The sequence below is a fragment of the Poecile atricapillus genome, chromosome Z, assembly GCF_030490865.1.
Source record: "Poecile atricapillus isolate bPoeAtr1 chromosome Z, bPoeAtr1.hap1, whole genome shotgun sequence".
Taxonomy (NCBI): domain Eukaryota; kingdom Metazoa; phylum Chordata; class Aves; order Passeriformes; family Paridae; genus Poecile; species Poecile atricapillus.
Window position 1 is genome coordinate 66,231,783 of NC_081289.1, and position 26,369 is coordinate 66,258,151.

The following is a 26,369-nucleotide window of genomic DNA, read 5'->3' on the forward strand; positions in this document are numbered from 1 at the left end:
TTATTTAATTTTCACTATTTTGGCTTCTCAATAATATCCCGGCTGGCAGAGTGTGCTTTGCTTCTTCTGAGCTACATTTTTGGGCAGGAAGAGTCATTCCTGGCAAATCCTAACTCCTCTGTCAGTGACTGCATCTGGAAGTCCTGTTTTTGGCTTTGTTCCAGTACTTGGTCTCTTATGAAAAAGTCTATTTCACCCTCAATACACTGAGGTGTACTTACCACTTTCTCTTATAAAATCTTTTATATTTTAAGGCTTTTTTTCATGTAGCTCAAAAACGGTTATGTTTTGGGTTTTTTTTTTATTTCTTCATATGAATGCAGTATTAATAAAATTTATTGGACTTCTCTATTTTAACTTATTCCAAGTCTTAAATTTACCACGTGTGGGAATGAAAACCCTTCTTTCATGCAGGCACAAGTGTGAATTTAATTGGGAAACTGATTTGAAAAGGAAATATGCTTTTTTAATTTATTGCCAGCTTAGTTTTAATCAATCTAATTCCTCCAGGTCTGCTCACTGCGGAGGTGATGTGGGAGAAGAGCAGGGAGGAAAATGGGAATGCTTCTTTCACCTGGGATCACTGTTTAAAGTGTATGAGGAACTACTGCCCTCTAACTGGCAATTTAAAATTAAAAACAAACAGAGGCAAAAAGGCTTTCCCTCAGATTTCTAAGGCACATTTTGCTGTGTATTTTACACCATATTTTGCAGGTGGTTGTGTGCTCAGTGTGGCAGCTCAGAGCTGCCTTGTACTGATGCCCTGCTGTCAGTGAGGGTGGATTAGCTGCAGCCAGGTGCTTTAAAAACCAAAGTTTTGTGTTTTGTGGTGGGCTGGAAGTGAGGCAGAGAGATGCATCCAGCACATACCCCAGAAATCACTGAGCTGTGCAGGCTGTCCAGGAGTTGCTCCTGCACCTCTGTCCCCGTGGTGCCTTGGAGTGGCTACCCGGAACAGAGGCTGGACAACGTTAAGAGAATTAAAGTAGGTATTCAGTAATGGCCTTCAACAGATGCACCTTGGGCAGTGAAAAGCCCTTGAGGGCCTACACCAAGCTGGACAATGGTCATGAGTGTTTCAGACAATTCTAAGTTGGGTCCATTCACATACCAGGGTTAATCCTGCAATTACAGCTTCAGCTAATGAAGTCATTTAGCCCCAGTTTGCTCCCCCCAAGTCACTTTTGTTTGTGCTTTTGGGGCCTGAGGCTGTGGGGTGTCCTTGAGCTCCGGGCCCAGAGGGATTGTTGTGTGTGAGCAAAGTGTGAGGACAGTGGCTGACACTCTGCATGCAGCTCAGAGCTGGGCACCAATGCGGAAAAATTCAGAAAAAAAAAAGGAAACTCCAGCAGCCAAATCACAAAGCTGGACCTGTTGGTCCAGCCTGGCCATGGTGTGTCCCCAGAGCTGGGCTGGCCCGGCTCAGCCGTGGCTGGTGGCCACTCATCGGGCCAGGCTCACACCTCCTGCCTGTCCTGTGTGTCACTGGCACTGCAGGGACCTGTGGCCTCTTGGTCCCAGCTGCAGAAAGCGGCACTGAGAGCTCCGTGGGTGCACACACAGAGTCCCCTCAGCAAGGAGAGGGGTGTGAGGTGGGGTTTGATGAGAAGGCAGGGTGGGTAGTGGTGCTGATATACAGATCACAGCCAGACCAGTGTATTGATCACTCTGGTTAGCTGTGATCCTTTATCTCCTTTTATCCCCTTATCTCTGTGTTTTCCAAAGCTTGCTGCTCCTCACACCTATTCTGTGCCTCCCTTTCCCTGCCTTTGGCTCCTGCACTTTCATAGCAAGCCTTATACAACCCCAAAATGCTCCTCCCTGTAGCTCATAAACAGTTTCACACCCCTGTGGCTGGTGGCTGTTCCCAGCCTGAGAGGAGACGTGCAGAGCCTTTCCAGGGACTCTGGGCACTCATGGCATCTTTTCATGAGCTTCCCTTTTAAAGGGGCTCACAGAAAAGAGAAGGAATGATGTTTTACATGGAGAGATAGCACGAGGATGAGGGGGAATGGTTTTAAACTAAAAGAGGGAGTTAAAATAGATATTGGGCAGGAATTGTTCCCTGGCAGGGTGGGCAGGCCCTGGCACAGGGTGCCCAGAGCAGCTGGGGCTGCCCCTGGATCCCTGGCAGTGCCCAAGGCCAGGCTGGACATTGGGGCTGGGAGCTCCTGGGACATTGGGAGCTGGCCCTGACATGGCTGGGGTGGCACTGGGGGGGCTTTGGGGTCCCTCCCAACCCAACCCATGACGCGATTCTGTGATTCCTGGCTGCTGGTGCTCTGAGCTCTGCCTCAGTTTTGCACAGTGGGGTGGGGTACCATTCTCCTCCAGTTTGTTTGTGGATGAATTCCTCTGGTTAGATTTTCCTGGCTGGGGTGCCAGGATGAGGGGAGCAGCTGGTTTTGGTGTGAGATGTGGCTCTGGTGGGTGACAGACTGGCTGAGGAGAGGTGCCTCCAGCACAGGCTCCATCCCACATGGCAGGTGGCCTTCCCTGCCCGCACAGCCCTGCTCCTGGGCGAGCTTTGGGTGCTTTGGTTGTTGGGCCCACTCTCCCAAAGGCTCCGTCTTCCAGCTGTTTTCCCCCTCTCAGCTAAAAGGATCATGTAGCAAAAATCATTTGGGGGTGGAGTTCTCATGGTGCCCTGTGGTTCTGGCTGGCACTGGGATCCCTCAGAACTGTGCATCACACACCAAGGCACTTTAGGATGACAGGGGTGGATTAGTTATGTTCTAGTGCACTTTTACTGTTTCCATCCCTGCTGTGGCTGTGACCATGCCATCAGGCTTAAAACCTGTCTGGAGGCTCTTTCTCCTCTGTTAAGCAGTCCTGCAGTAGCTCAAGGTGGGTGTGGGGACAGATGCAGGCAATTTCTTCTGCCTTCCAGACAGCCAGAGCCTGGTTTTCATAACCAGTGAATTAGGCTGTGCATTCTGCTTTTCAAGAGGGTGGTTTGATGTGGCCAGACCAAATGCCTGGATCTCCCAGCAGCCTGAGCAGCTTTAGTGCAATTAGCACAGAGTGCTCCAATGAACCATAGCTCTGATCTCATTTCAGGACAAAACTCAAAGATATTTGCTGGTAGCACTACTGGAACTTCTATCCTGGCTTGCTGCCAGAGTAAGGAGACTTTAATCCCTTAATGTGGCTACAGTTAAACTTTCTCCAGTTTTCCTATGTTTTCTGAGCATGTCAGCCTAAATGGTGCAGCAGTTTTTCTCAGGGCTTTATTACTTTCTTCCTCTCTCCATGTGGTAGGTGGTGGTCAGTCAGAGCTTCTTGAAATACCTGGTTTGAGCTCTGTCTCTACAGATGATGGAAGCAGACAGGTTCAGCCTCAGCTTTCAGGATGTTTTATCTACACTAGACATTATGGAATTGCTTCTCTCAGCAAAATATTAATACAAATTCATACAAGCTGTAGTTTGCAGCAGTTATTTCTTTCTGTTAAATGATACCCCAGACAGAAAAGCAGACCTAGCCTGGCTGCTTACAACCTGTTTTATATATTTTTCTGTGTTCCTCTGACATCTGAACATTTTGGTACAATTTTCTCTGACAAGGATTTTTTATAGATGTGTGTTCATGTCCTCTTGTAAGGCTCCTGGGATTACTCTGGATATTCAGATTAGCACATTTGGATATGGTGATCTCTATTCAGGCGTGCAGGAGATGGATGGAAAGGACTGTTGCAAGTACATGAAATTTATTCCAAAAGTCTTTGATTTTTCATTTCCCAGAAGAATTTTTGAGAAGGAAAATGGATTTAGGCTATTATAAGTTAGTGTAGGTGTACACAGGCTTTCCTAATTAACTCTTCTTTGTACTCCTAATTATGGGAGTGAGGGAGATGTTGGTTGGTTTCCAGGCTGAGCCTGACATTTTAGACAGCCAAAGCCACCCCGCTGAATTGCTCTAAGAGCATCTCAAAGGAACAAAATCTTCAGTCTTCCAGAGCAAAGTTTCCTGTTCCCCAGAAAAAAAAAGCTGTGGAAGTCCAGCTTAATGCAGTTAAAGAATCCAAGAAATAGACATAAATTTCTTCCCCTGGAGGAAACAAAGAAGTAAAAGAAAAAGCACTATATATAACAATATCTTGGGTTCTACATCAGAAGTTCATCCTTTGTGAGTCTGTGTCCTACTGTTTTCCTACCATTTTCCTCAGTTTGAATAAAACCGAAGTGAAACCCATCAAACTCTGTGTTGAAAACAATAGGTAGCAAAACTTCTAGAACATTTTATAAAGGATAAATAGAAAAAGAGGGTGATTCACCTGTCTGGATTTGGTTTTAGGTAGGAAAGACTATTTATATTAAATGTAAATCAAAATGTTTTATTATGTATGTTATATATGGTTTTATCTTAACGCTGTAAAATAATTAGTGCTAACTCAGACACAATTAATGCTTTTAATTCAGACACTTTTTACAATGTACAATTACCTTTTTAGGGTGAAAAGAGATGAAGTACTCTGGTTTCTGAAAAAAACCCCCAGAATTCTTGCAAAACAAAACAATCTATTATTAAAAATTTTAAAGAATTAATCTCATACTTCACGGCTGTTTCTTGCACAGCTGAGTGATAAGTGGATTGCTTCATGACATATTTATTTATGTTTTTTTACTTCATGGAAGAGGTGCCCTGACCTTCCTTTTTCCAGTGTATTGTTTACTTCTGCAGTAGTCAAAATATAACAGCGAATGTAAAAGAAGCAAATTAACTTCTTATTCTTTTTATAATCTGTACAGGAGGAAAAACTTTTACTTTATGATAGCTGTGGGAATTTATTGTAATTATTTCAAATCCAAGCTTGTTTTCCAGCTTGTTAGGTGCTGAATTCAATCACTGTGCTTAATACTGGCCCCTTCCAGTGTGTAAGTGCACTAACACTGGTTGAAATGCAGTAAATATTTACAGGAGAAAACCACACTATGGAGGGTGCACATTACTCCAATTTTAAGAGCCTCACAGAATTTAATAGCAAGTGTTCATTGTTTTTTCAGTGCTGTAACAAGCAGGAAGAAATTTAAAAGGAAGATATTTACAACCCAAAAGTTCCTTCTGTTAAATCCTGTGCTCAAACCCAACAACAGATACAATAGTGGATTGCACTAGGAATATTATCCCTTTTCAGGGGAAAGCTGCCCAAGAGCTAAAAGAAAGACTGGTAGCGTGGTTCCTGATACTGATTAGATTAAAGGCATTTATTTCAGTAATCTTAAAATGCCTTAAAGAATAAAACATGTGTCAGCATACTAAAATGACAGTTTTGATGGGAATTCTTCCATAAAGAGATCCGGCAGATGGAGAGAAATAGTTCTGATGAAGTCCTACATGCTCCCCCAGGCCCTCTCAGAACATGGGAAAAAATCAAGACCTCAAAATAAGTAAAGCAATTTGAATTTACCAAATTCTTGGGCTCAGCATGAGAGTTAGAAGCTCATAAAAAGTGCAGTGATCTTGTTCTCAGTAAATGGATACTGTGAAACTGGGTACTGTGTCTAAAAAAGGATATTAAAGTCAGTTTGGATGATTTGGGGGTTATGATTTGCGTGGCTTATGATCAAGCTGTACATTATAACAAACAAAGGTGGCTTTGCAGGCTTATTGCCATTGTGGCAAAATGTCCATGTCCTGTGAGGGGCTTGTAAACCAACATCTGGCTGTTTTTAGTGACCCGAGCTTTCTCTGGCAGCTACTCAGACATCCTGATCGAGCGGGAGGTGCTGATGCAGAAGTACATCCACCTGGTGCAGATCGTGGAGACCGAGAAGGTGGCGGCCAACCAGCTCCGGCACCAGCTGGAGGACCAGGACACGGAGATTGAGAGGCTCAAGTCAGAGGTGTGTGCCAGACCCCCCACGCAACCACTGATTCCAGCATTCTGCTGGGTGCTTGGCTGTGCTCCTGGTGCCTGGAGAGGCTCCAGGGGCAGGGGCTGGGCAGGGTTAAAGGAACAAAGCAGGGATTCATTAAAAGCCCTTCCAAGGATGCACCTTGGGCACTGCAAGAGCCCGGCCCTGGCTCCAGCCAAGGTGGCTCAGGAGTTTCACCCTTGGATCACTTTGGTCCATCCCCAGCTCGGGGTGAATTGTGCAATTGCAGCTGCAGGGGATGCAGTCCCATCCTCCCAGCTCGCTCTCCTCAGCTCGGGGCTGCTTGTGCTTTTTGGGCCCAAAGCTGCAGCGCTGCCCTTGGTTGTGGGGCTGGGAAAGGATTGTTGTGTGTGCCTGAGCTGTGAGGAGAGCTTGCTGTCACTGTGTGTGGAGTTCAGAGTCACACACCAGGGCAGGGCACAACCTGGGAACTGTGGAAGGCAAAACTTAAGGCATCAGTGGTATTCACTGTTTCTGTAGTATTCTGTGAAAATGGCAGAACCCAGTGAGGTTAGTATGTAACAGTCCCCACAGTGAATCCTTGGATAATTTTTTAAAAATAATATTGGGGCCTGTTGGGCTGATGGGGGGTTACTTTTCCTGTCAGGGTGTTCGAGATGAGACACACTGCTTTGAGGAGTGGGTGCCACTGATTGCGTTGTTTCCTCCCAGCCTCCAGGTTTGAGTTTGGCTGTGATAGTGCTAAGGACTGCTCCAGACTGCTCTGACTCCCTGGATGTAGTTAAAAACCATGTTGCAGTCCCAGGCTGATAAAGCCCAAAAGGCACAGCTAGTTTTGGGGTCAGAACCTGCTCGTTCTGGGTCCCCCTCCCAGCTGCACAGGGATCTGGACTGGCCTGAAATGCCCCAGTCCCTGTCCCAGACGTGTGCTGGTCATTCTGTGCCCCTTCCACAGGTTGGGGGAAAGGGAAATTGTTGTTCTGTTAGCTCTTCAACCAAGGGTTTCATTAACTCGAGGAAGCATTTAATGAGTGTTTGTTTTTGTCAGATTGTAGCACTGAATAAAACAAAGGAAAAAATGCGACCTTATCAAGGCAACCAGGAAGATGAAGATCCAGATATAAAAAAAATTAAGAAGGTAAACATGATGTCTTTTGTGTTTAAAGGGACAAGGGTGGGATGAGGGGTGTACTTCCATATTTTGGTGTGTCTAGTTTTATTTATTTTTTTTATGTACAGTTAAATAGCAGGTCTTCCTTTCCCCTGCCCCTGATTAAATCTCTTCAACTGTATATATATTTAGTGCCACATTTAATCTTATGATGTATTTGCATAAAATCCTTCATGAAAGGTGTCTAGTTTCTGTCTTTTTCTGAAGTGTGCAGTTTGAGCCAGGGTCAGCACTGTCCTGTTTACTTGGTGTGAGTTTTCCTTTTTGTGTAGATAAACCACTGGTGCAGAAGCTGGGAATGCCCTTTTTAGTAGCAAGAGAGCTCTGGATCTATGTGCAATTCACTGCATTCTGCATCTTGGTAGTTTTGACAGTTGGGCCCCTTCTTATTTTTGAAGTTATTTTTGTCAGAGTAAACTGATACCAGCAAAACTTTGCACTTCTCTTTCAAGATGAATGATCTTCACATCAAGATCAGGGCACAGAAAGAATAAAATTTTCTGTGACCAGATGTAGACCTGTCATCTTTAATCCACTTGCAATTTCAGTAGATATTGTGCTTAGTTAGATTTTTCCATGACACAGAGGTGCTTTTTAAGAACACCAAAAATCTGTCTTTATGAATTCCATGTTTATTGCCTTGGGGTCTGATACCAAGTGATGTATTGATACATAGCTTTAAATGCACCAGCCAAGTGTTTTCTGTTCAGAATGGAAAGCAAACGTAGCTTAAAAGTCCGTTTAAGAATTCTGCCAATAATGGTATTGAGTCTGTGCTGGAATGTGTTACCTGGAGGTGTTGCAGGGTTCCTTTGGGGTGTAAGAGAAATGTTTAAGAGGGAGGAGGAAGGAGCAGGACTCATGCTGGTGGGAAGGGGACAACACTCCAGCATGCAGTGAAAGATTCCCTCTGTGTATGCTGTGTTTTACAGTCTGTTTCCTGGCAACAATTATGACCCTTAACAAACAGAAATGCGAAATATATTTAATTACAGAACAATTGTAGAACATTTTTATTTTTGAGCAAAGACTTCTAATATTGAGGATTATTTCTACAGTGAACAGCTTATGACAAGTCATGTAGTGTGTTCTTTTCCTTACTTTCCTCTTCTGCATGATCCCTTTTTAGGTTCAGAGCTTTATGCGGGGCTGGTTGTGCAGAAGAAAATGGAAAACCATTGTCCAAGATTATATTTGTTCTCCTCATGCAGAGAGCATGAGGAAGAGGAACCAGATAGTTTTCAACATGGTGGAGGCTGAGTCTGAGTATGTGCACCAGCTTTATGTCCTGGTGAACTGTTTCCTGCGGCCCCTGAGGATGGCAGCGAGCTCCAAGAAGCCGCCCATCAGCCACGACGACGTCAGTAGCATTTTCCTCAACAGGTATAGGGGGTTTACTTGGGATTTTTTGTTGCTCTTTTGGGGGGTTTCTGTGGCTTTTTATTTGGGTGTTTTTTGTGGGTTTCCCTGACGGCTTGTTGTCATTCTGGTTCAGCTGAAGGCAGAGTCCTGGCCCTTGATTTGGCTCTGGTGCAGGTGATGTCACCTGGTGTCTCCAGGGCTGAAAGGCAAAGGTGCTGCAGGTGATGCTGTTGGAAACAGCATGACCTCTTCACCTTCCTGCCCTCTGTGTCTCCCTCTGCTAGAGGGAAAAAGGGACAGATGGTGCCTCTTGGGGCAGTGCTCATAATTTTCTGTCACCTTTCCTGTTTCTTTTTTTCTCTTAAGAGAGCAAAACTGGACTTTGTGGCCTCATATGATCCCAATAAGACCCGAGGATGAGAACGTCAAAGCTTCTATTTTCTGTTGTCCTGCCTAAGGAGTCTCCTTCCCTCTCACTTGTCTTTTCATATCCTGCAAAAAAAGGATTGTTCTTTCATTAGGCATCCAAGTACTGCTGTAATGAGCATGTTCCAGTAGCCCAGGAGGCATCTAACATTAGATACAGGATTGGGATTGCATCCAAACCTGCCCCAAACTTCTGAGAAATAGAGTATGTTCCTTTAGTCATGAGGCAGGTTTCCTTTCCCTTGTTAGAATATCAATACAATGTTAGAATATTTATATTGAGTGCTATGAGTTTTTAAGAGCGCCAAGCTAGTATTTCTAAACAATGCAATAAAAGGAAGCGCTTATTTCCATAACAATCACTGTCTTCTGTTTGTTTTTTTTTCTAGCAAAGGGCAAAAGAGGAAGAGATATTTCTCTGTGAATTAATCAGAAAATAAAACCAGAATTGTTTTTTTATTTGTTTAAATACTTGTTTTTCAGTGAAACAATCATGTTTCTTCATGAGATATTTCACCAGGGCTTAAAAGCAAGAATAGCTAACTGGCCTACCTTAATTCTAGGTAAGTTACTCTACTTTCTGTAGGGGTATAACTTTCATATTTATTTTTGAAAATTCAGTAGGGATTTGTTTGGTTTGGTTTTTTTTTCCCTAAAGACATGACTTCTTTAAAGTGTTTTTTGAAGGGAATGCATTTTCAGAGTTAAAACCACAAGAATGAGGTGTAGTGGGAATCCCATGTGGGCAGTAATGGTCTGTATATGAGTATTCCTCTGCCCTGAGCATTGACTAGACTTGTATTTTTGGTAATACTACCTGACCATTAGGTAATCAGAACAACCATCACTGGGCAGGTGAAAGAGCTGTTTAAAGTTTCTGAATTGTCAGTACATTGGAAACAGAACTGATTATAGTAATCCACTTCCAGAGAAAACGCTGCTTTCTTTAAAAATGTGTTTCAGTACATGGGTAGCTGAGGGAAAAAAAAGGCATTTCTCTCCTTCTTCTAGCTGACTTATTTGACATTCTGCTGCCAATGCTGAACATATATCAAGAATTTGTTCGGAATCATCAATACAGCCTACAAGTGCTGGCAAACTGTAAGCAAAACAGAGATTTTGACAAACTCTTGAAGCAATATGAAGCCAACCCAGCATGTGAGGGCCGAATGCTGGAAACTTTCCTTACCTACCCCATGTTTCAGGTACTCCTTGTGCATTTTTTGTGTGTGCTTGGTTTTGCTGTTCCGTTGATTAATTTTATGTTACTGACATTGCAATTGATTGAAGGCTTTTCTTGCCTAACTAGAAATACTCTCCTGAAAATTAGTTTAGTTTAGTTTACTTAATTAATTAATTAATTAAATTTATTTAACTAATTTATTTAGTTTATACCACTCTGCCTGTAGAGATCTTTTCCCCAGCTGTGCTGGCTCATCTTTGCTCTGTCTTAAGAACATTGAGGGGGAGTGTGGGATGAGGTTGGCACCAGAGAAACTTGACAAGGAGCATTTCCTTGACTTAGAACCCCTGATTATGAAGTCCAGAGAGAGATGATACTCCGTAACCTAGAGCAGCCATAGGAACCTTACTGGGAATATGTTTTGTATCTTTCTCCCCGCTTTGCTCTCGAGTGACTTGGTCTTTAGAAAATGAAAAATAAACTGCAAAAGTTTTGAAAACTGTGCTTACCCTCTTGATATTTTACTATGATCTACCTGGAGCTGATATTTGCAGCTGTTTTAAGATGTTTGTGAAGCGCTGGCCTGAGAATTTTTGTGTCTTTTTCATTTAACCTGGCATTTTACTCATTAGATGAATAGTGAACCCCCTCAGCTTGTGCAGTAATTGCAAGCCAGATTGAGAAAAAAAAATTAAAAAGGGGTATCAGTATTACTTGTGTTAGTAATTCATATTAGTTATTAATATTAGCCTTAGGAGCTGTTGTTGCACCCACAACATTACTTTTTTAACTTCTGAAGTGGTGTATTTTGAAGTATTTTGAAGTTTTTATGTGTTTGGGGTTGTTTTGCATTGAGTTTAAACCAGGTCAAGGGAGGGAAAGAGATGGTCCTGTTCCTGGGTGATGAGGAATGTTATTATGTCATTGCTGATGACTTTCCACTTGAGCATAATATTACCTCTCCTCCTACATAAATCTTGTTGTGTCAGACCAGTTATGCTGCACCATCACTTGGTTGTGGTTAAAAGCTCTGAAGGGTCCTTCTTTCTGTGGTTAAAAGCTCTGAAGGGTCCTTGTTACCCTGCAGCCTTTCATAGGCAAATACAGGACATTCTTCAATCTCCTTTTGTGCAATGTGATTTCTATCTGAATGCGGACAGGTCACCTGGTATTTTCAATGTCAAAAGAAATTTACATGCTCATAATCTATTAAAATTAAGGGAAGGTATATATGGATTTACTGATGTTATACCTTACTGGTTTCAAGATTCCCAGGTATATTATAACACTTCATGAACTCTTGGCTCATACACCACACGAACACGTTGAGAGAAAGAGCCTTGAATTTGCTAAATCTAAACTAGAAGAACTTTCAAGGTAAGATTTTTCTGCCTTATGTCTAATAATTTTGAATTAAAGGTTTTGAAAAGAAAAAAACAGTTTTTATTTGTTCTTCTTTGGTTTTGCTCCTTTAAAAAAGATATGTATTTTGAAGTAAAGGATCAAACCCAAACCAGAAGATAATGAAAAATAACAAAAATATCCCAGTGTAATATTTTGCCTATTATATATATATATATATATATATATATATATATAAAATTTTTTTTTTCTTTTTTTGGCAAATTTAGATCTACAAGTGTCTCCTTATATTTTAGTTAGGGGAGAATTGAAATCACTATAGAAACCACCTACTCCTGGGTTATGAACAGAGCAGTTTTCTTTACATATAGAAATTTTATTTTTCTTAATTTAAAGAGAGAAGAGCATTTTAAATAATCATGGTCTTGGAAAGTACTTAGTTCTCTATCTCTGTTAGAATTTCTGCGTGCCAATTGACTTTCATATATGCCTCAAATATAATGCCAGATAAGCAGGAACTAGAGATATATTCTGAGAACTGATGTTCCCTGTGGAAACCTGCAAAATGAAGCTCTTCCCTGAACCCCCAGACCTTTCTCAGATGTTCCTCTCATCAACCCAGTGAGAAATGTGGTTCTCCTCTCTGGGAAATGCAGTTTACTGCTGTGAACAAAGAGACCATGAGTGAACTCCAGGATATAAATATTCAGTGTCTGGAGTATTCACTAAAGATGTGCTTGGAGAATATTTGGTTGTAAAAGATCTGCAAGAGCAGATAAATCAGCTTTGGGCTGGCTTCATTGCATAAGTCAGAGCTCATTGCTGATCCAACTGATTCATCACTGAACATTCAGAACTGCAGTCTGAGACTGACTGATCCTCTGCTCAGAAAGTCAGGATAGACCATACATATAAAATAAAGAGGAGATTCCAGAAAGTGCAGTTCAATCCCACGTTAAGGAAAATATCATTACAAGAGCATATAAACTCCTGGGTTAGTTTCAGCATTGGAAAAAAAACCACTTAATTTTTCTCTGTAAGGGGAAGATGCCTATAAAATAACAGTAAGAGAAAGGAAAAGAAAGGAGAAGGGAAAGGAGAAGGGAAAGGAAAGGAGAAGGGAAAGGAAAGGAAAGGAGAAGGGAAAGGAAAGGAGAAGGGAAAGGAAAGGAGAAGGGAAAGGAGAAGGGAAAGGAAAGGAGAAGGGAAAGGAAAGGAAAGGAGAAGGGAAAGGAAAGGAAAGGAGAAGGGAAAGGAAAGGAAAGGAAAGGAAAGGAAAGGAAAGGAAAGGAAAGGAAAGGAAAGGAAAGGAAAGGAAAGGAAAGGAAAGGAAAGGAAAGGAAAGGAAAGGAAAGGAAAGGAAAGGAAAGGAAAGGAAAGGAAAGGAAAGGAAAGGAAAGGAAAGGAAAGGAAAGGAAAGGAAAGGAAAGGAAAGGAAAGGAAAGGAAAGGAAAGGAAAGGAAAGGAAAGGGAAAGGAGAAGGGAAAGGAGAAGGGAAAGGAGAAGGGAAAGGAGAAGGGAAAGGAGATGGGAAAGGAGATGGGAAAGGAAAGGAGAAGGGAAAGGAAAGGAGAAGGGAAAGGAAAGGAGAAGGGAAAGGAGAAGGGAAAGGAAAGGAGATGGGAAAGGAGAAGGGAAAGGAAAGGGGAAAGGAAAGGAGATGGGAAAGGAGAAGGGAAAGGAAAGGAGAAGGGAAAGGAAAGGAGAAGGGAAAGGAAAGGAAAGGAGAAGGAAAGGAGAAGGGAAAGGAAAGGAGAAGGGAAAGGAAAGGAGATGGGAAAGGAGAAGGGAAAGGAAATGAGAAGGGAAAGGAAAGGGGAAAGGAGAAGGGAAAGGAAAGGAGAAAGGAAAGGAGAAGGTAAAGGAGAAGGGAAAGGAAAGGAGAAGGGAAAGGAAAGGAGATGGGAAAGGAGAAAGGAAAGGAAAGGGGAAAGAAAGGAGAAGGGAAAGGAAAGGAGAAGGGAAAGGAAAGGAGATGGGAAAGGAGAAGGGAAAGGAAAGGAGAAGGGAAAGGAAAGAGGAAAGGAGAAGGGAAAGGAAAGGAGAAAGGAAAGGAGAAGGGAAAGGAAAGGGGAAAGGAAAGGAGAAGGGAAGGGAAAGGAGAAGGGAAAGGAAAGGAGAAAGGAAAGGAAAGGAGAAGGGAAAGGAGAAGGGAAAGGAGAAAGGAAAGGAGAAAGGAAAGGGGAAGGAAAGGAAAGGGGAAAGAAAGGAAAGGGGAAAGAAAGGAGAAGGGAAAGGAAAGGAGAAGGGAAAGGAAAGGAGAAGGGAAAGGAGAAGGGAAAGGAAAGGAGAAGGGAAAGGAAAGGGGAAAGGAAAGGAGAAAGGAAAGGAGAAGGTAAAGGAGAAGGGAAAGGAAAGGAGAAGGGCAAGGAAAGGAGAAGGGAAAGGAAAGAGGAAAGGAGAAGGGAAAGGAAAGGAGAAGGGAAAGGAGAAGGGAAAGGAAAGGAGAGGGGAAAGGAACGGAGAAGAGAAATGAAAGGAGAAGGGAAAGGAAAGGAGAAAGGAAAGGAACTGATACACTGAGATGTAAATATGAAGCAGAGACAGAGTGGGGCCCTAAGGCCATGGAGAAGAAATCTACAGCGTTCCCTACACAATTCTAGGCAGCATTTCCCTGTTTGTGGCAGCCCAGCCCATTAAGGATCAGGTTCTCCTCTATCAGCTGTGAAGTGTTTGTAGCTTGGTGGCATCTGTCAGATGTGTTCAGCAACAGTCACTAAACTAGTCTGGCAAAATTGGCTCCACTGCTGAAAAATCAAAATGATGACAAGAATATTTTGAAAAGAAGAGGGAAAAAGGCAAGAGACCTGCTCTGGAGTGATGGTGCACTGGGTGGGTAGATCTGTTCTCTCGCAGGTGGTGAAGGGCATGCACCGTGTCTTCACAGACACAGCAGGTGTGAGGCACATTTTGGGGAGATAAAGTGCGTTTTTCATTGTCCCCAACAGAGTGATGCACGACGAGGTGAGTGACACAGAGAACATCCGGAAGAACCTGGCCATAGAGAGGACCATAGTGGAGGGCTGTGACATACTGCTAGACACCAGCCAGACCTTTATACGCCAAGGTAAGACATTCCTCTGCAAAACGGCCCAAAAATCGTGAAAGGAACTGCACTGAAGGCAGCAGGGCTGACACTGCCATCACCAGGCTGGGCACTGCACTGGGAACCCTGAGCCTTCCCCGGGTCCCTGCAGGGTGAGTCACAAAATGCCCTGAAAACAGGTGGTTCTGGGCTGTGGCTGGACCTCAGTTCAGTGCTGTTTTCTTCAGGAACCATGAAAATCAGCAGCACGTGAGTGGTGAGCCCCCATGGGACTGTAATTCACATTCTGCCTGGACTGTGGTGCCCAGGGGATGCAGCAGAGGAGGATCAGCACTCTTTTCCTTCCTGTCTATTGATGGTAGTTTTGGAGACTCTTTCTGTTGAAAACTAGTTATAGTGGAATTTGTTGTTAGGTTCCAAAACAACTATGCTAGAATAATGTTTCCATTTTAAATAAGGGGCAGTTCTTGTCAGGAACTGCAAATTGTTTACAATTCTCACTTGATGGTGTTTACTTTAACTACTTATTTTTCTCCCAATTATATAGTATTTCGCTTTTGGATCCCTTAAAGCAAGTTACTGTGTGTGTACAGATTAACTACAGATCTGTAGTGCAGGATTTTGACAGATTTTGCTCCTTTGTGCTGAAAAGCACTAAATATACTCAGGAAAGGTTAGGAATATAATTTAGCTGCATCACTTCATGAAACCTTTTCCAGATAACCTCAGCAGAACATCTGGTATTTGATGGGGCCATGTTGTAGCTGGTAATTAATAGGCTTTCTGTACATTTTGAACTGCAATTTGTGCTGCTTCTGTAGTTATGTGCCCAAACTGAAATCTTCTGTAATAACTTCCAGTATAATTTCTACAATACACTAACAACATTGTTTTTACAAACCCTATTTAATAAATAAATTAATTGATTCTTCATTAAAGGTATGCACTTGTTATCTCTGAGGTGTTTTAAGAGTTATGAATATGGCTTTAAGAAAAAAAACAAGTTGTTTTGCATCCACAGCCAAAAAATTATAATGCTGTGATTATCCTAGGTTGATTTGTGCCATGAAATCTGATTAAATTTCAGAGTTTTTTTCAAGTTTCTTACAATATGTAATACAAATATGCATTTATATTTATTGGGGTTTTCCCTTTAAGAATGGGAGATGATGCTTTGTCTGTGTACCCACTGTTTCATCAGTAAAACCCAGAACTTTTTAATGTGGGAATCAGTCTGAACAAATTACTGTTGGTGTGTTAGGCCCAGTCAGTAAATTAAATTCAGATTTATTTCTAGGCACACAGTCAGAGGACAGTGGACAGGAGTGTGTGTTACAGAAGTTTGTACCAGTTTATCTGATGGAATATCCACTGCCTGTGATTCTGTGCAAGGGCAGAAATCTGAATAAAGCAAATGAAGTAATGAAGACCATTTTCCTTTTACATCTGACAGTGAGGTCACTTTGCCAGTGACGTCCATCTCCTCTGATTTCTATTCCTATTTATTCTATATTCAGTAGAAGCCTCTATCTAGGCTTCTATCTGTTGTGTTGATTAATGTAGATGGGCACAAGAACCTCTTTTTCAGCTTAAAACAGGAGAGAGATGCAGTGTTGAGGCTTTTTCTGTGGATGTTAATTACAACTTTTTTTTGTGTTAAAGACTTTACATTTTTAAGAAGAGATTGATTCTGTTAAGTTGCACATGTTGAGACCATGGGAAGTGTCCCTGGCAGTGTTTTGAAATGCAGATTGTGAATTCCCCTTGGAGTTTCTTGGGGTCTGATTTTCCCTGCCTCTTATTTAGGTACAGATTTTATAGTCAGGCACACCAACAAGCGAGGAACATTTTCTTTGTGAGGCTAAAGGACATCCAGGGAGTCTCAAATCTGTTGGCATCCAAACGGCTGGAGGCACCTGGAGCCCCTGTGCCTTCAAACACAGGTGTTTCTGCATCAGCTGCTGTGAGCTTACCTCTGCTGATACAGACATCATGACCACAAAATCATGCAATAGCTGAGGTTGGAAGGGACTTGGGAAATTATGCATTCCAGTCTCAAGGCAGCACCAGCTGGAGGAGGTTTGCTTTCTGCCATGTCCAGTCAGTATTTTGTTGTTTCCAAGGGCAGAGACTCCACAGCCTCCCTGAATGAGCAGGAGCAGAATTCCTCCAGTGTTTATCCCTCTGAGCAGTAAAAACAAACAACAAAAAAGAGTAAAACAGCCTGAAAACCTCCAGCATGAGGAAAGCCAGACTGAGCTGGTAAACCAGACAATTCAGAGTAGAGTTCTGAATGTCTGGGTTTGTTTATAAATACAGCCTTTTATATTCCTTGCATTGAGCAAAGGCTGAGAGAGTGACTGCTGAAGCACTGAAGTGCTGAAAGTGCTTAGGCCTGTGGCTGGATAAAAATTCCTGGGATTACACTATTGTCCAAACTATACTGTTAGTGAATGTTCTAAAATTAGCTCCACTTGCTCATTGCATCTGTACATTGGCCAGTTGTGACCATTTTTTCCCTTAAGAGGAAATCTGTGGTAGAGCCAGTGCCCAGTTTTGTTAACCACTAAAGCCTGATGAGAATGCCCAAGGTCCTTGCTCAGTGTCAGCCATGGGTAGGAGATGTGTTCCTCTCTGCAAATTTGAAAGAGAGAAAATGTAGTCTCTGTTTTCTGCCTCCAGAGAGAGGTTTGCTCTGTCTTACCTCATTAAATGGTATTTCAGCTCCATGCAAGAACACTGTTTAACCTTCAGCCCATTATGGCAGAACAGAGTATGTTAGTCCTGAAAGCATTCTAATGAAAATAAAAATAAATAGATAAGCAAAAATTACCTGTAAACTTACTTCTGTAAGCATATCATATTTATATTACTCTACTAAGCGAAGCAAAACAAAATGTACAGATGGAATATTGCTACCCTAAATGTGTCCATGGAATTTTAGGACTAAAAGCACCCTAGGAATTTTGTCTGCGAATTGTTTTGAACGTGCTGGCCTTGCAGTGTGGCGTGAGGGACAGTCAGTGCAACATGGAAAAATCGCTGTTCCAACACATGGAAATGATCTCCTCTCTTACAGCTGAGGCAGGTTGGCTGTTTGTCCAGGGGAAATGCGCAACAGCCAATAAATATTTATGGGTTTGGGTCAGAATGTAAGTGAATCTGAAATGTTCCAGATTCCTTTGCAAAATTCTAGAGCATAGCTTCACCCCACTGTTCTGTTTTGGTGACACAAGTTGTGTTATACACGTCTAGTCCAAAGGTGAAATGTCTGTCAGAGAACACTGTTCTCTGGTAAATTTACTGCTGTGTGTTTTCCCGTGTCAGAAGTTTACATATTAATAACTTAAAGCTACTTAAAGATATAGAAAGAGCTAGGTGTAGAAGAATGTAGATAAATAGCAGCTTTCTCAATTTGTTTGTTAATTTAAGATTGCGTACGTGAACTTTGAGAAAGACAATTCTTTTGACAACACAGAGTAAGAATTGCTAATCTAATATTTCATGGATAATTCTGTCAGGCTGGCATTGTGTCAGGATGCTGCCACTCCTTTGTGCTCTGATGCAGCCGTGCTAGCTCATATCTGGAAGAGGCAGGTCAAAGCCTTCTCCTCCAGCTTGTCCTGCTGTGCAGCTCCCTCTGCATCATCAGCTCCTCGGTGCTGCTGTGACCTTGCTCCTGTCAGGGAGCTGTCAGCTGCCTCTTCCCAGCATTATTTTCCTGCTGGTTTAGCTGTGTGATGCTGGAACAAGGCAGGAGCCAGTGTAAAGGTAATAGTGAGGAGAGATGTGTGGGAATGAGGCTAGGAGGTCTCTTGGCTGCCCTGTCTGCTAGCAGCGAGTTGTATGGTAGGAATCTTTCTGTTTAATCTACAGAGGAGTTGCACTTCGCCACCAAATTTAAATCCTGCTCCAAATTTGGAGGTGATACACATGGTGGGATCAATCTGGAAAAGTTGGTCACAGACTGAGATGTGAAACAGCAGAGAAGCAGAGCTGTCCCCAGCCTGGAGCTCTGCAAAGCAAAATTCAGGCTTATGTAAGCAGGTTCAATTTAGTTCGGGAGTGTCTTACTGGTAACACATTTCAGATGAGCTGTGGAGCACTGACAATTATGCAGTAAGAGATAAGAAGAAGAAGAAATGTGCTGCATTTACATCTCTCTTGCCCACAGGCTCGCACACAAACTCTTTTCCGTCAAAAGGAACTTTCCCCCGTTCTTTCCATTCCCCGTCTCCTTGGTTTGGAAGCGCCCTGTCTTTTTCAAGTGTAGTGGCTGTCAAAGTGGTGCTTGCTGTTCAGCCACATTTTCTGATCAGTGGCCTCTTAGTGAGTTTAATTGCCTAATCAGCCTAGATCCCATCCTGCCGTGTGCACAAGTGCTAGTCTGGAGTGCACTTGAGTCTGTTTATGATAAGAAACAAAGGGAACTTGTGCAGTAAAAAAGGGACTGACTTGTGCTGAAGAGGCACTGATACACGTTGAGGCTGGAATGAAGAGTTAATTAATGCAGTAGTATCCAATGAATTAACAGCTTGAGTGTTGCCTACTAAATATTATTGTAACACAGTAAATTTTGCCCCTTCATTACCAGGTTCCCTTATCCAGGTCCCCTCAGTTGAGAGGGGAAAGCTGAGTAAAGTTCGCCTGGGCTCGTTGTCCTTGAAGAAAGAAGGAGAAAGACAATGCTTCTTGTTTACAAAACACTTCTTAATTTGTACAAGAAGTTCAGGAGGAAAACTGCATCTTCTTAAGGTATGCACTTTATAGTACGATTTAATTTGCAAAATGAAAACACGTCTTTGGTGAACTGTCAGCATTTTACTGTTTTATGGCTTTCACCTGCGTTCTGCATTAGTGGTTATAAACAAAAGTTTATTTAGTAATGTTTAACTGCTTTGTCTTTTCATTGCAAATAGTAGAATTCAGCCAATTGTCTTCTTTTAGACCCAGTTAATTCTAGTAAACTGGGGATTAGAAACAAGGCATTGATGTATCTATTTGTTTGAAGCAGTGAATAAATTCAGTGTATGTAGCAATGAATTTAAGTCAGTTTTCAGTGCATAAATCAGTCAGTACAACCCTGCAGAATTGCCAAAGAACATTTTCCAGAGCTCTAATAAAATTAATTCTCAAAGTCAATTCTGTTTTCCTGAACAGCATGTTCTCTTAAACAAAAATGTCGTCTAGGAACAATCTAGTTATATTTGTTGAGATTCAGGCTTTCACAGTGCTGGCTTGTGGGTAAAGAGATGTTGGTAGTTCACAGAGTGGATTATGTAGAATGGAATTTTAATTTGGCATACCAAGAGGTTATTAAGGTTCATGTGCTTTCTCACTTTGCTCCTCTTAAAAAGTTCAAGTACTTATGCAAAATGAATAGAGTCTAAGGGAACCTTTAAGAAACCTTGAATGTGTTTAATTTAAATTCAGAAGATTTAAATTCTAGTTAACTTTTTTTGAACTTGTGAACAAGTCTGTGTGTGCCATAAATTACAGTGTGGTAAAAGTGGAAGAAGTTTTGTGCATTGTACTGTTGATCTGTTGGATTAAGAAAAACATTATATTTAGTCTGTTTGGGTTTAGTTCTTTAGGGAAAAAATGTGCATCATGAAATCGATGTATCTTCCTTAGAGCTCTGAGTAGTATAAAATGTTAGAGTAAGGCATGGCCACATTTAAAAAAAAACCTGTGACAAATGGGAATAAATAACAATTGTGTGAAATCTGCTTTGATTCCCCAGACAGGAGGTGTTCTGTCTCTAATAGAGTGCACACTTGTTGAGGAGACAGAAGCGAGTGATGATGATTGTAAGTTAAATTCAGCTGTCAGTAGTAAGTACAGTTTCTAGTTTCCTAAAATTAGTAACCTTTTTTTTTTTTTTTTTTTTTTATAAGACCAAATAGATATGTGTTTGTGAATCCAGTAGAATACAGTGTGAAACTGATTCAGTAGAATGGCTGTCCCAATAATGGACATGCTGGCTTGGCTGGGGGGTTGCTTTCTTTTATGTGTTCCTACTGTTGACACCCTGCACTGGATTTTCAAGGGGTTTAGCTGGAAAAATGTGACATATTATTTACTAACTTTTGTATTCCAGTTCACCCACAGCATCTTGGAAAATAAAATAAAAATATAAATATAAAAAAAAATTAAAAATGAAAAAAGCTTTAAATAAGCTGCAGATAATTAGCTTTCTGAAATGCACAGGGGTTTAGTGATTTGGAAGAAATAATGGGAAGTTTTTCATCTTGGGGTCTCCACAAACCTGGACTGCGAGCTTGCTTAAATGGAATTACAAAATACAGTCTTAGGCTGATTTTATTGTCGATTCTTTCAGCTTCCATCTTGCAATTTGTCAAGTTTTGCACTTGAATTGTGGAAGTAGTTTCATTAATTTGGGTGATACTTGCAGTATGGTGAGGATGTATTGGCATACAAGTGTGATAAGGAACTTTATCTTGAGGAGCAATCCCCAGCATTTTTGTGCTTGGCATACATGAACAACAAAATGAGTTGCTGGATACCTAATTGGATTTTCTCTTTATTAGGAAGATGTTTTAAAACGATTTCCATTGTAAATGAAATCGCTGTTTTCTTAGTCTTGTACTCCGCCGTTTCACGCTGTGACGTTTTTCTCCCCTCTGGCCGTAAAGCAAAGGGCTCGGGGCAGGTGTTTGGACACCTGGATTTCAAGCTGATAGTGGAGCCCTCGGATGGTCCTCCTTTCACTGTGGTCCTCTTGGCCCCGTCACGGCAGGAGAAAGCCGCGTGGACCAGCGACATCAGCCAGGTACGGGGTGCTCTTCTCACCTGCTGTCGGTGAGCTCCGGGCTCACACCTGGGAGCCAGCCTGCCACAGGCTGCTGGACACCTTGGATTTGCTGTGCCATCTGTGAAAAACCCTCAGTGCTCTCCCCAAAAATTCTGTCCTGGCATTCCAGTCACCAGGAAAGCGTTTCTCCAAAACAGAGATGGGGTATGAATTTCAAAATTGTCCATTCACAGACACAGTGGTAAAGCATTTCTGTGTCTAAGGAGAACCCATCCAGACACATATTTTGATTTAAGAGGGGTAGTACTGGTTTGTTCACGATTTTCATACAGATCCAAAACCACCTGAGAGTCCTAGTGTAAAAATGATACCATATCACATCAATAATGAAGTGAGAAAATGGGATAAACTCTTCTTTCCACCAAAAATGAATACCAAAAACCATTATAAATAATTGCTGATAATTATTGTGACAGTGTGCAGGAGCTGTCTGTGTTGTGAATGAAAGAAAAGGGTATTTAAAAATTTTTAAATGTCAGGGATAAATTGTTGGGGTTTTTTTTAAATTGCTTTTAGTTAACAACATAATAGACAAACTTCATCTTAATCTATTTGTTGAAAGAAGTTGAATGCAATTAAAATAAAACCAACCTGAACTTCCAGCTCACCAGAGCTAACTCAAGGCTGTTTATGTTTTGTTTATGCACAAAGACAAGAACATAGATCTCTCAGAGTTCTGATTTCAGGTCCTAGCCTCTATTAATTTAGAGAGAAATAGCTGATTAGAGGAATATCAGCATGGAATGTCATGCATTTCCAAAGTTGCTATTATTGCTGGCATCATCTCCAGATGAATCATCATCATAATGAGTAGAAATTGCTTAAAAATAAGAATTCTGACTTACTTTGTGCTGGATTAACATTTTTGAAAGAACAAAAATAGGAAAATAAAAGTCTCTAAAATACAGTATGAGCTGCAACTTGCTGTCTTACAGACAGACATGGTTGAAGAATTTTTTACAAAACAGATTTTCATGGAATTATGTTGTTCCATTGACAAGTAAAATTATTGGAGCCATTTCCTGGCATGGAAAGACCATTTAAGAACACGAGTAAGTCCATTCTTAGCCTAAATGACAATAATTTGAAAAGTCATCTGATACCAGGATTGGTGTTAAGGGCTTCTTCGAAACATTTCAAGGTCAAATAGGGTAAATATAAGTATTTCTGTTAAATGTGTTTCTCACTGCTTTTAGGTAATGATTTGAGAAAATCATACTGTGAATTATTGCAGCTGCACTTTCCAAATAATCTTAAAATCCTGAATTGAAACCCACATAAAACTAGATGATGTAGTAGATGATGTTTTAAATTTATAGCTATAGATGTGATCTAAACCTGAAGAGGCCTGTGACTGTCAGGTTTGGGCAATCCAGTATCAATCACTGCTCTGCTGTGAAATGTTCCAAGGCCTGAAGGCTACACGTTTTCTTGAAGTCAAGATAAATGTGTGTGATAATTTTTGAAAATTTTTACTGATTTTTTTAATTTCTTTTTACTGATGTGAGGAGATTGTCCACATATATGCATATTTATTTATGTATGTGTGAATGTGTGTATATATACATATATGTATATCTCTATGTGTATGTATCAATAAAAGTAGAAAATGTTATGAAGACAAGAGCCCTGTAGAGTTTGGGAGCAGGTCCAGCCCCTTCCCCAGCTCCCTGCCCTTCTTTGGGCTCATCTGAGCTACATAAAAGTGCACATGAAAATCCCTCCTAATTCCCAGCCCAAAACATTTACACAAGATTCTGCAGGGAACAGCTTGGACAGCTTCCTCACAGCTGTGTTTCACAAGGAGAACCACTTGAATTTGTTTTTACAAGTGTGTTTCTAGAAGCTTTTTTATATTCCCTTCTGGTCTTTTGCACAGAGTAAAGGTTGAGGTATTACTGAGGTACCCCCCTGTACAAGAATTCTGACTTTCTTGTGGTCTTGATTTCTCAAGCTTACACTCTTTCAGGAAATACTAGAAATAATGAGTTTTGTTCCCTTTCAAAGGAGCTTCAAAGGAAATATCACTTCCAACTCAAAATACTTAATCATGTGGAAAAAAAAGGTTGCTGAACAGAATACCCTGAGAGGCAAGGCTAGAGAAGCATGTCGACTCTAATTCTTGCATCGCTGCTTTTCATTTGAGAAATTAATCAGCCCATGTCCTGCAAAACTGTGTTTCGAGCTTATAGGCATGTGAAAGATGTGGGAACAAGTCCCATCACCCTGTGTTTTGATTTTAACAGTTTTCAATGTTTATTTTCACAGTGCATTGATAATATAAGGTGCAATGGATTAATGACAATAGTGTTTGAAGAAAACTCCAAAGTCACAGTGCCACATATGATCAAGTAAGTGCAACAAAAACCAAAATAGGATATTGTGTTTCTTCAATAAAAATGCTAAAAAGAGAAAGCATGTGTTTAGAAAAAGAAAACCTTTAGTTTGTTTTTTTTTTTTCTCCCATATTGGTTGAATGGAACTGATTCTGTATCCCAAAATATATATTTTCAAATCCCTTTCTTGGAATTGTAGGGGGTCACTCCACAGTGAACTCTCAATTCACAGTGCTGGATCACAACTTAGGTTTAACTGGGTTTTGAGTACTTGCCTTCAGTTATATCCCAGATGCATGATTTTGTTCTCAGGTAGATTTTCCTTCTCATAATTTTATTGGAGATTTTTTTAAATGTCTTCAGAATTTATGTGACTGCAGACCAGTACTGTTTTCAAAGGTATTTTGTTATATTAGCCAAAGCTTTTGTTCTCTGTAGTTCAGTTATTTCTGTTAAAAAATTATTTTCTCTTATGATTTTAACTGATCACATCGAAGTAGCATCAATGTTTATAAGGCTGCTTCCCTTACCTTTGGATTCTCTCAGTTATTGATTGTAATAAGTGGTTTTTGTTTCTAGTGAGATATTCTCAGCACATAATTCCAGGTTTTCAACATAACTTGGATCTTCTACATACCTCAGTTTACATGAGTTTTACCCATTTGTAGCCAATGAATATATAAGTGAATGAAACACAGGGACAGATATAAAACTATTTCCTTTCTCACTATTATCTGTCACATCTCTTTGTTTCTCAAATGCCTCTTCTGTAGTTGTTTCCTCTCCTCTCTGTGCTTAGAAACAGGAGAGAAAACATCAGGGAATGCACTGCTAGGGCACATACTTCTGATCCCTGGAAATAAGGCATTTTTTTGTCTTCAGCTTTATTCCAGGAACTCTCCAGAGCACAAACGCTCTGTCATCTGCGGAGTTTTAAAAGTACATTTGTCCCCTCTCAAAGTACAGCAGGACCTCAGTCTCAGTGCCAACAGAAAGGAATATTAATTCTAAAGAAAATACATCTTCACAACACTTACAAATTTGGTGTTCTCCTTCTCAAATTTTTCAGCACAGTTTGGCTTTCAGAGTCAGATATCATTGGGTGATATAAATAAAAAAAATGCCACTTTTCGGAGGGCCCAGTTTAAGAAATTAGATTTTTATTGTTTTTGGTTTCTTTTATTCAATGCAGTGCAGAATTTAGTGGAATATCCTGATTTTTCTTCTGAGAAAATCCAATAATTTTTAACAAAAAGATGGGGTGTATTGAAAGATGCTTTACTTAATATTCACCCTGTTTACAAACTAAGTAAAACAGAATTTGAGGGGAAACCCTCCCCATTATGGACAGGGTTATGTAAATTATTCTCTTATTTTAATGCTCAAGCAAAAATCGGTTGTTTTTTATTTTTGTTTTTTTTCACTAAAACAAAGATTCTTCTTGGTTTCTGCTTTGAAATTTGAGATGTTTTGTGCTGTTCCCTCTTTCTTCTTTTAAAACAAAGTAATTCTTGGAGCTGAAGGCAGGTGTTAATTTGCAGGTAAGCCTAAAAACCCTAAAAGCCTTAAACCTAGCTAAGGGGTTAATTTTGCTGGATTTTTTTAGGATCCATTACTTTATTTTAGATAAAGCTTGATCCCAGCAGAAAACATTGCAATCAGTTATTCCATACTGAGATTTTAGTAATATTGACCTATGGGCCACAGAGAGAGACAAGAGGGGGACAATTCTGCTGCCTGTTCCATTTCAGAAATTTAAGCATGATTAAAAGTTTCTTAGACTTTGTAAGAGCAAAGCATTTGCCAAAAATAAAATGTAAGTTCCCTTAGTTATGGAAGCAGGTATCAACACTAATTAAAAGTTTTCTTGCACTGATGAAACACAGTAGTGCATAAATATTTTCTGTTTTTAGGTTGACAAGAACAGCTAAAGGGGTACCACTCCTTTGATGTCTTGAGAGGCTCCAGGAGCAGGGGCTGGGCAGGGTTAAAGGAACAAAGCAGGGATTCATTAAAAGCCCTTCCAAGGATGCACCTTGAGCACTGCAAGAGCCCGGCCCTGGCTCCAGCCAAGGTGGCTCAGGAGTTTCACCCTTGGATCACTTTGGTCCATCCCCAGCTCGGGGTGAATTGTGCAATTGCAGCTGCAGGGGATGCAGTCCCATCCTCCCAGCTCGCTCTCCTCAGCTCGGGGCTGCTTGTGCTTTTTGGGCCCAAAGCTGCAGCGCTGCCCTTGGTTGTGGGGCTGGGAAAGGATTGTTGTGTGTGCCTGAGCTGTGAGGAGAGCTTGCTGTCACTGTGTGTGGAGTTCAGAGTCACACACCAGGGCAGGGCACAACCTGGGAACCGTGGAAGCCAAAACCTAAGGCATCACCTTAGCCATGATCACTTATTGGTAAAGTGCTTTAAATTTGACTTTTGTGTAGATCCGACGCCCGTCTCCACAGAGATGACATTGACATTTGCTTCAGCAAAACGCTGAATTCCTGCAAGGTGCCCCAAATCCGCTACGCGAGCGTGGAGCGCCTCTTGGAGCGGCTGACGGACCTGCGGTTCCTGAGCATCGACTTCCTCAACACCTTCCTGCACACCTACCGCATCTTCACCACCGCTGCCGTGGTCCTGGAGAAGCTCTCTGACATCTACAGGCGCCCCTTCACCTCCATTCCCGTCAGGTGAGCGCGGGTGTCTCCAGCACCCCGACCTTCCCGTCACGGGTTTCTGCAGCAGACACCACAGCCTCCACCCCCACTCGTTTTGCAGGCTTTTTTCTCATTATTTGCTGTAAATAACCCGAGAAAAAGGCTC

The 26,369-nt window shown here is 41.4% G+C and overlaps 1 protein-coding gene across 2 annotated transcripts in view; it reads left to right on the plus strand.

Annotated features, from left to right (window-relative positions):
• RASGRF2 (Ras protein specific guanine nucleotide releasing factor 2) overlaps positions 1-26,369 on the plus strand; it is a 117,991-nt gene that overhangs the window by 38,897 nt on the left and 52,725 nt on the right. For both annotated transcript variants that reach the window (XM_058826944.1, XM_058826945.1), the window contains exons 3-14: positions 5,699-5,846; positions 6,889-6,978; positions 8,141-8,394; positions 9,283-9,362; positions 9,811-10,004; positions 11,250-11,359; positions 14,293-14,411; positions 18,985-19,145; positions 20,134-20,200; positions 21,047-21,183; positions 23,494-23,576; positions 25,988-26,236. In XM_058826944.1, coding sequence (XP_058682927.1) covers positions 5,699-5,846; positions 6,889-6,978; positions 8,141-8,394; positions 9,283-9,362; positions 9,811-10,004; positions 11,250-11,359; positions 14,293-14,411; positions 18,985-19,145; positions 20,134-20,200; positions 21,047-21,183; positions 23,494-23,576; positions 25,988-26,236 — 1,692 coding nt within the window. The remainder of the gene's footprint in view (positions 1-5,698; positions 5,847-6,888; positions 6,979-8,140; positions 8,395-9,282; positions 9,363-9,810; positions 10,005-11,249; positions 11,360-14,292; positions 14,412-18,984; positions 19,146-20,133; positions 20,201-21,046; positions 21,184-23,493; positions 23,577-25,987; positions 26,237-26,369) is intronic.